The sequence below is a fragment of the Notothenia coriiceps genome, unplaced genomic scaffold (assembly GCF_000735185.1).
Source record: "Notothenia coriiceps isolate Sejong01 unplaced genomic scaffold, NC01 NC01_scaffold00031494, whole genome shotgun sequence".
NCBI classification, from domain to species: domain Eukaryota; kingdom Metazoa; phylum Chordata; class Actinopteri; order Perciformes; family Nototheniidae; genus Notothenia; species Notothenia coriiceps.
In genome coordinates, this window is record NW_011364195.1 from 505,208 (window position 1) to 514,990 (window position 9,783).

The window sequence follows — 9,783 nt, forward strand, 5'->3', positions numbered from 1 at the left end:
TGTGTTGTGTAGTTAGTAACACATGTAGAGTTCTAGAAAAGACATGGTGTAGACACAAGTTGGAAGGGGGCACAATAAACCTGACGAGTTTGAATTTGAGTTGATTATGAGTTTATTTTCAATTGATAATTAGCTCACAATAAGTTTAGTTACTCACACAACTTGACACAAGCCATGGGTTCAGGTCTGGACTTATAAGTCCGGACCTGAACCTCTGGACTTGAGTCCGGACCTGAACCTGAATGTGAATGTGAGTCCAGGTACGCAGCGCTAACACTATGTAATACTTGCGCTTCTATTGGTAGAGGCACGACCTAAAAATGAGCATAATAGGACCCCTTTAAACTTCTATGGTAGAGGCTAGTTAGCTTAGCTTGCTAATCAGGACTGATTCCCACCTGTAGGGCTGAAAGTACATTTCCCTTTGTGCCTTACTTTTATGATTTTAATTCTTTAGTTACATCTAAATATTTCACAACCCACATCCTGTTTTCTCGGTTGATTGCACCACCACTTTCATGTTGATGGCTGAATGCGTCACATTTGACTGTCATCATGACCTGTTGGGGATCCCAACTTGTAACTCCTGCATGTCATTCCTTCCTCTTACAAAGAAGTCTTCCTTATTTATAAACAATGTGATAACCTTCCCTTTCTCCTGTGCTCACATCTATATTTAACCACGCCATGTCGTCTACTTTCCCTTGTGCGTTCTCCCCATTACCCTGACCGCTCTTCTTTTGTTGATGTTGGCTCTGAATGTGGCGGCGCGTCTCTCGCTATCTGCCCCTGTTCTTCTCCTCTTGTGTGATGTTAATGAGGCCTTTTGGTTTGTAATTAAAAGATGGCCCAGAGATACAGAGAGCCTAATTAACCAAGACAAGGCTGCTGGAGAGGGCTGATATACTGCCAACACCAGCCCTCTTCTGAATACAGTACAAATGATTCATACAATAATAGTTTGAGGGGAAAAAGATTATAGTCTGCAGGCCTCAAGCTTTCCAACATGTTTTTTTTTGTTCCTGGGGCAGACGATCCCTGTAAATAAGAATTAGCTTTGAGTAATTGAATTTGGTGTCCAGAGTCACAGATTGTTTGTTGTCTACCATGTTTGTGGCTTCTGCTATTCAATATAATAACCCATAAAGCACATGAAAGTTATTCAGCCAGTTCTCAAAATACTTTGCACTCACTGGATAGTTTGTTCCCAGAGAAAATCCACTGGTGCGCAGGAAGTGTACTTCAGGTTTCCCGTAGCAACAGGGGTATGTTTGGAGTAAATAAAAGACAAATTAGCAGTTAGCATAAGCAGCAATATCCTGCATGGCGAGGCTTCCAAAGAACAGAGCGCCACCTGCTTATGCTCCACTGAAACAAACTGGAAATCTCCTGTCAACTCACGGTGCGAAATAAAAGATGACATGATGGATTACCACTTAATTTCTTTCTCGTATTGCGATCAGATGTGCAACAGCTGAACAACTCAAAACACATCTGTCTCTTCTCAGGAGGAGAAGCGGAAGATGAAGGAGGAGATTGAGAGGAGGAGAGCCGAGGCAGCTGAGAAGAGGCAGAAGGTGGAGGACATGGACGAAGAGGGCCGGCCTTTCAAGTGCGTCAGCCCTCGAGGCTCCTCTCTGAAGGTCAGTCCGCCACTTTAGCCCCCCCCCCAGTTTAGTTTAGCCACTTAGCAGTCTCATCGGTGGATGCTGCGTAAAGAAAATGTGAAAATCAGATTTCAGAGCTAGTAATATTATTTTCTTAAAGGTGCCTTTTTTAGCTTTTTGGGTTTCCCTTAACTTTAGTGCGTTGTGTAGATTTCGGGCGTGTAAATATTCTGCAAAGGCTAAAATCCCAAAGTTCGGTTAAGAGACACGATAAATAAATGAATATTCTATTAAAATTAGCGATGGTTGCTAATGCTAATGATTGCGGTTTGTGTTAAAGCAGACAAACGTTTCATTTTAATAAAGAAATTAATTAAATAAAACACAACCATCCCAACTCATTTAATGCTGTTTATTGCCATTACATATTTCTCTAAACAACCTCTTACAATGTGTCAACATGTAGGGGAATGTCAAGCTTCACAGGCAGCTGTCACAGGTGTTTCATCACGATGCTTTCAAGTATTCAGACAGTAATCCTCTTTTCCTGTGTTGTATTTTTTCTGTCTGTATTTTTGCATCCCGTCCAATGCAGTTGTCGGTTTTAATGGAGTCAATATAACGGTTGCAAATCCCTCTCATCCGGCAGAGCAGCAAAGCTCAAGCTAAATATTCAAAATATTTGGCGAGATCAAGCGCCAGATGACCCGCATCTGCCCCCCCTCACCTCTCTAGCTCTCTGCATGAAGGGTTTTCATGACGAGATTAGGGAGTTAGGAATAGAAAGAGCCTCGGTGAACTAAGAGAGATGTGGGAAAGTCTGGTGAGTCTCCTTTGACTGTTCACTTTAATTCTATGCCATGATAACCCAGAAAAATGAATCAACCCCTCCCGTGTCACTCGAAGATAAATGTTTGTCACGGCCGAGGAACGTTTAATCGACTCATTTGTGAATAAATGTCTCCAGTGTTGCCAAAAGCCAACTCCCACACAGTGAAAATCGAGGGGGATTTTCAGCCAGTGGAGAAAATCTAATTAGTGACAGTTAGCAGCAATACCCATCTGGCCCGTCCCGCTGAGAATCCATACAAGAGGCTCGGCTCGGCTTGTTGTTTGTGGTTACTTTTGTAAATAATGTTCAACTGTCATTCTCCACCCCAATGCACTCGCCTCTCAGACACAGCTCTACTTTGTGGTGATGTTCACTGTAGGTACTTGTGTGTGTGTGTGTGTGTGTGGGTGTGTGGGTGGTTTATATTTCATACACGCCACACTGTGTTGTGTATGAATTGTTGCTGTGCTGTGTTTGTTCTTCTCTTTCCATACCCATCCTTTATTCTGTGTATGTGACGTTGTATTACCAGGTGATGATACAGTTGCAGTATTTGTTATATCTTCAGTTGAGTTCATCATACTCTACAGCGAAAAGGGGACATTTTCACATCTGAGATAATAGCTTTTAGATTAATGAGAACATTTGATTAAAAAAACAAGGGAAAAAAATACAACTTGATTGTTTGTTGTCCATTAGTGGAAGCTACAAACACAAATGACCTAAAACAGTTGATTTGGCTAATCTGCCAGCTAATAAGTGGTTATTTATTTAGTGCATTTACTTATTGACTTTCATCACTTGATGAATATAAAGTACATTTTCACCTTGGTCTTACCAACTTCTGAGTTACATATTCAGCTCTTTAGCTTCTAAAAGCTCACCAAATATGAGTTTTGTAGGTGCAGTAGCTTCCAGTTGGTTTGTGAGAGCTTTTTCATGGAAACAGATGAGTTAATGTAAGTGGCAAGAATAAGCAAAACAATAAAGTTCCTGCTCCCGTAAAACCCAAAGACTGTTTAAAACATCAACTTAGTCCCATTAGTTTCTGATGCTCAGTGCGCCCTTTTGGCAAATACGAATGAAAATGGTTAACTGAGGAAGGCCCAGTTAGAAACTTTTTATTGCACACACCTGTCACTCAAAGCGGCCACACCCCCTAATATCTAAGTTGTAACATAGCTTATAAGAATGAGTTAAAAAGTCAGCTTGTATACTTGTCACCAACGGGGAAAGTAGCGAGCCAAAGACAGGTTTTTTGGAGTTGCCATTCAAGTAACTGCAATTGTTGGCACTTCCATAACTAAAACAGTTACTGAAAGATTCTATAAAAAGAAGAGAACTGCTGAGTTGGCTGATTATTATCTGTAGTTTCATTATTAAAAGTAATAACTTTCACAGAGTAATGTTGACATGAAAAATATTGATATGGGCATCTTTCAAATGTGTCTCATGCTGGTAGTGCCAAATACAAATGTGTATTTCTCATGTAAATCTAACATTTTTGTATTCCAGCTTCAGCAGTTCTTAAAAAAACGTTATCCATGCTATTCAGAACATACAATGTTTTGACGTTGTTCCGCTTTTCGGACAACTCGTGGCTCTGGTTACAGTGGGGGAATATGCCTCACTATTAGCAATCACCTCCCATTGGAACTCAAAGTCCCGGGAGCTTGCCGATATGTTATCAGCTGTAACCCAGCATATAACGCTGCTCCGTACATTAGATAGAGTACAGTGTTCCCTGTGAGAGAAGGGCAGAGGGACAGAATGAAGGACAGGCGGCGGGGTTGCAGGAAAGCGATTAGGGTTAACAGGATTACTGTAACTGCGTTCGGATGGCTGCGGCTCTTTAAAATGCATCTGAGAATGGGGAATTTCCTGTCGGGGAGTATTTTGGGAACTCCCACATTCGGTAGCAGCAAGGTCCCTTTTTCACAGGGAGGAGGGGGGGGGAGCTTTTTCTGCAGTTTCTCCTTTTGTCCGTTTAAAGGGTTGTGAGCGCCTGAGGAACGCATGCTTTGCCCCCTCTTGTAGCCTCTTTTCGTATATCATAAACAATCCTCTGAGATTCCCACAGTCTCAAAGCAGAACTTGCATTTTTGTTCCTGTCTGTGTGTGTCTGCATGTACTTGAGAGCATTTTGCACATGGAGGGTACAAGATTACAGCTTTTTGCCCATTTAAAGAAAAATATATATTAACCTTTTAAAATATGTGGTCTGTCTTAGTCCACTGAACATAAACAATTATTTAGTTTATGTATCATCTTAGGTCCAGACATCAAATGTTTTTCTACAAATTGACTACTAAACTAAAGTTATAGTTACTTTACAATGAAATTAAAGAGGCCCTGTTATGGTTTTGGGGGGTTTTCCTTTTCGTGTAGTATGTTCTATAGATTCATTGGACACCTTTGTTTACTTCTGTCTTGACTACACTTCAGTACATAACAATCGTGCTTCGGCCAGCTATCCAATCAGAGCAGACTGGGCTCTGGTTTCAGACAGAGGGTGAAAAGAGGTGCTGCAGTAAATGAACAATAAATACCTTTTTGAACATTAAAACATGGAGACATGTCACAGTAGAGGCACAAAATACACATTTGAGCCTGAAAATGAGCATATAGGGCCCCTTTCAGACACAATAGAAGGACAAGAGGAAGTTCTGTTTTACGGCTACTGACGAGTTAAGGAAATGTTGTTGTATGCGTGTGTTGAACATCACTGCTGTATTTATTAACCTGGAGCTGTAATAACCTTTCTCCACAGATTGGAGAGAGGGCAGAGTTCCTGAACAAATCTGCACAGAAGAGGTACAAACATATTGAAACGTCATGTATTTCTCCCTCTAACAAAGCTTCTAGTGGTAAACCTCACAGTTATGTGGAATTAAAAACAAATCTAACCCTGAGTTCAATTCCAACTTTGAGTATAATATTCAAAGTGGTCCCATGCTGTTTATGCTAACTATTTTCTTCTGCCCAGCAGCACAGTGAAGGCGTCTCCTTCTCCTCTGGTGTCCAAGATAGACAACAGGCTGGAGCAGTACACCTCTGCTGCTCAGGTTAGCATCTCTTACACTGTACAATAAGAAGCAGTGTGGCGTCCACTACAGTGAAACATGTATTTACTCACTCTGTATATCCATGTCATGCAAAACATTTGCCCTATTTCACTTGGGAATGCACAAGCGGTGTGTGAAATTATAACTTTATAATAGACTTATCTAAGACTTTTGCAGGAACACATAAACAAACACAATTTACTCCTAGATATGTTAAAATGACATATATATTTACATTTAAATAAACTGTATAGCAACTATCAGGAGGATGTCAAAAAGGAAAGTCTTTGTTGGTGCATCATTAATGTTTAAAAATAATACATTTCTTCTTTTAATATCAAAATGTGAGTGGTTCCTAGCTGAAAAGACATTAGGAAATAATAAAACTCTTACATGTATGTTAACCAAAAACCTTTTATCTGATCTGATTCCAGTGCTTGTATGCTAAAAATAATTACTGCTATTCTAGGTCTAGAAGTTGCATTAATATCAAGCTCTTGCGGGTTTGTTTGAAAATAAATAAACAGCTTGATCAGCACAGACACCCCTGATTGCCACCAATGTAATCCCACTTCTCTGTCCCTGCAGAGAGAGAACAAGGAATCCCGGTCCCCTCGCTCCGGAGCCGTGGATCTCCCCATGGTGACCGACAGCATCCGGAGCATCAAGACCATGTGGGAGAAGGGCAACGCGTTCGGCACACCTGGAAACGGGGGAAGCCCGTTCAAGGTAAGAGACGAGGTGTGGGAGGAGAGTTAATGAAACTTTGTGAGTGACTGGAGCAGAGAGAGAGAGAGAGAGCAAAGAGCCCAATGCACGGCCACTTCCTGCTCGGCCTCGTTGCCGATGACGAACAGGCTCAGCTGACCTTTAACCCTATCCAAACAGGAAGCAGCTGTGATGAAGACAGGCGTGGCGGGTCGCATTAACGACTGGCTGAATAAAACCCCGGAGAGCGGCAAAGCGGCAGGAGGAAGGCCAACGGTAGGTCGTCACCGTAGCAACCCCTGTCTCTGCCTCAGGAAGTACAGTGCATGTACTGTAGAGCTCAGAAACCATGTGCACACTGTGTAACGGTTATATTTCACAAGAGAATAATAGTATATATTGATTTCCTTTTTTTCTGTGCTCTTCTCATTTAAAGTAGGCATATGATAGAGACATGCACATATTCATTAAACTGCAACCACCAGAAGGAAAAACAAAAAGGGCACGATGCTAACAGAATACTTGTTCAACAACGATTACTTCCACATAGGCGGTCCACCAGGGGTTGCAGTTTATATATAATATAGTTGTGGGACAAGCTAGCTTTGGGCATGTTTCTATTGGCTAGCAGACAAAGATTGAGTTAATTGTCATCGTGTTCCCCCAATCAGTTGTTGGTAGGACTTCATTTTGAACCTTTTTATAATCTATTTCCAATTATCCATTGGTCAGGTTGAGATATTATCTGTCTGGCACCACCTGGTGGCCACCAAGCAAAGTCACTTTTAGAGGTGTGTGTGTGTTCAGTCCACTCTTACATCTGTCATAATATACATTTACAGTACATGTGGACACTGTAGCCTTGGCAGCAGTTTACTATACAGTGTCACTTAAGTATTTTATCTACAGCCGATCATAAGCTTTACCAGCAGAGTGGGCTCTTTCAGTCCTGGTCATGTGTATATCATGCCTCTCTTCACTCTAGGCGATATTTTACCCAAATATTTATGTTACAGCTTTCCATGTCACATATTATGGCTTGTGCTCAAATAGGTAACTTACCATAGCTGAGGATATGAAAGGAAATGGGTTTTTTTAAAGTGAGAGTGCTTCAAGTGAATATTTCCTTCAAAGTAAAAAGTGGAAATCTTTTGACAAAATTTTCAGATTATTTTTGAATACTTCTTTGCATTTGGATTGACAAACAATTGCCTAGACTCACAGTGAAGAGTGCTTTTTTCCACTTCCTCCAAACTGCTTGACAGTGTCAAACCTTTGCTCTTGTTCCTGAAGCTCTCTGTCCTCCTCTGTCACTCCCCCTCCTCTACATCCCAGACACTCTGCCAAAATGACAACAATTTTCAAATCGACCAACAAATGCAGGGCACTCTGAGCACCGCTGATATGATGCTTTGTCTTCGCCTCTTGTTGTCTGTGTGTGTCTGACAGGACCTGAAGCCTGTGGACGTCACCAACAAGAGGAGTCTATGGGAAAACAAAGGTGCCTCTCCAACCAAGGTAGCTATGATTCATTTCAAGAACCCTGATGAGGAATGTGTTCGCTGATCAGAGTACCAGTCTCAACCAGCGGGGGAAATCCAAGTCAGCCTCCGGATGAAGTTTTAACTACCTCAAATTGCTTTGTGGTCTTGAAAGGATTTCCCGTGGTTTTTCATAGTTTTCCAGACGTCAATCACAAGATCGTTTTGTTCAAAAGATGTTTTAGGGATATTCAAATAATCTCACGATTCTGACCTTGGTGTCATGGGAGTAACAATCATCTGTGTTTGTTTTTGTTTTAAAAGATCTCTGATAGCTAGTTGACCTCCACCTTAAATCTGGAATAAGCCTGGAGAGGTAAATGTGTAATTTTTCCACGTTTCTTCCAAGCGCTTATCACAGAATGACCTCACCTTCTGCTGTCACTCTGTCAACTTTTGGATCTGTGTTGTTGGCAAGCTGCGCTCCGCTCTGCTTTGGTTTGAGGCTACTGCTTGATTCAATTAAAACGATAATATCTAAGAGTTTCGGTCCACATTTAGTTATTTATGATTTGAAAAATGTGTTCCTGAATACTCTCTCTTCACACACAAACACAACATTTAACAGGATGTAATTCGCTGCATTGTTTAAATACTGAGTTACTGCTCTCCAAAATGCTTTCATTTAGGAATAACCTTGTAAAGCATGCGTGCCAAATGTTCCAAGTGCTGTAACATTAAAGGATGAAAGGGAACATATCAACAAAGCTAATTTAAAACCATTACGCTGTTGACTCTATTAACAACCTAACTTGTTAAAGCCCACTCAACAAAATCCAGAGAATTACAGTTGAGGGTAAATTCTGTGTTGTAAAAGAAAACAGAGCGCCTGCTTTTCACAAATGGCTGTATCACATCACCGCTCCTATTTATGACGACCACAAATCACTGCGCTCAGTCCAACTCCACTTGCCGTTATATTGCCCTAATGGAAAACTATTTACAGCCTTCTTTAGAATTAAGACGCCTTGCTGAGTTGCACAATGACTTGACATACTGTTATCACCTCACATTTTTAAACAAGTTGGACTAAACCTGACTATGAATAAATTGTCTTATCTTTATTTATATACAAAGATAAAACTGTTTGTAGAAGTGAAACAGCACATTTTTTGAAAGTCCTACCTCCCCACTCACTTTAGAAACCTTTCTCTCTGGTGAAGTGTGTTTCCAGACCGGAGGCTGTGGTCCGCCACAGTGAGTAGTTGGGTTGGAGGGCACAAGGCGGTGGTCTGCACTGACGTAGAAAGGGCCCTGGACAGGAAAGGTAGCGGTCAGCAACCTTATCATTACCTAACCATGCTATGCTGTGATGTCAGGGAAGGCAAGACGAGCAGGATGGAGAACTGGTTCAGTGTTCGTATAGGCGGAATCACTCGCTGCTCTGACTGGAGGCTTTGCAGCTATGTTCTGCTTTCTGCATCTCTTTTCATACTTGCTGCCTTGTGACCTTCTTGTCTTCTTGTTTTTGCAGGTGGGAGGCGGAGGGGAGACCAAATCAATCGCCAACGGTGAGTTTTTATAAAGTACCAGAAGTGTCAGCTAGTAACTGCAGAGCTTGTGCATGTACGGAAGCCCTGAGAGGCCTTTTTCAGATTTAAGTTTTCTCTTAAGGAAAATAAAAAAAGAAGTCCATCATTTATTTATTTTCATCTTTGAAAAAGATGTAAAAAAAAAAGTAAGACACACTAGGTGCGTTCACACCGCAGTACTTTTCCCACTTTAGTTCCGATATAGTTCCGAAATGTCGCGTTCACACCAAAAAGAGCCGGAACTAAAATGAGTTCATGAGAACCTTTTTACCCCCTTTTTCCGTCCCAGCGAGAGAGCAGGGACTTTCGTTTGAGAAAAAGGTTCCTATTGGCTGGGCGGAATGCAAACCACGCCTCGTAAAACTCCATAAAAATGTTGTGAAGCTGCCATTTTATTATCCTTGCATTAGCATTATTAGCATTAGCCCAGCGCACAGACGCAGAGAGACTAACTTATGGCAACACCAAATAAAACATGGGAGCGGTGGAGATGAGGCG

General features: G+C 41.5%; 1 protein-coding gene across 6 annotated transcripts in view; it reads left to right on the forward strand.

The window, feature by feature from the left end:
• Positions 1-9,783, forward strand: part of cald1a (caldesmon 1a) — a 54,360-nt gene that overhangs the window by 40,875 nt on the left and 3,702 nt on the right. For 4 of the 6 annotated variants that reach the window (XM_010787972.1, XM_010787975.1, XM_010787976.1 and 1 more), the window contains 7 exons: positions 1,509-1,643; positions 5,210-5,253; positions 5,426-5,504; positions 6,093-6,233; positions 6,393-6,488; positions 7,662-7,730; positions 9,228-9,264. In XM_010787972.1, coding sequence (XP_010786274.1) covers positions 1,509-1,643; positions 5,210-5,253; positions 5,426-5,504; positions 6,093-6,233; positions 6,393-6,488; positions 7,662-7,730; positions 9,228-9,264 — 601 coding nt within the window. Of the gene's footprint in view, positions 1-1,508; positions 1,644-5,209; positions 5,254-5,425; positions 5,505-6,092; positions 6,234-6,392; positions 6,489-7,661; positions 7,731-8,017; positions 8,070-9,227; positions 9,265-9,783 lie in introns of all 6 variants that reach the window. The other 2 variants (XR_799946.1, XM_010787974.1) reach the window with 2 other exon arrangements.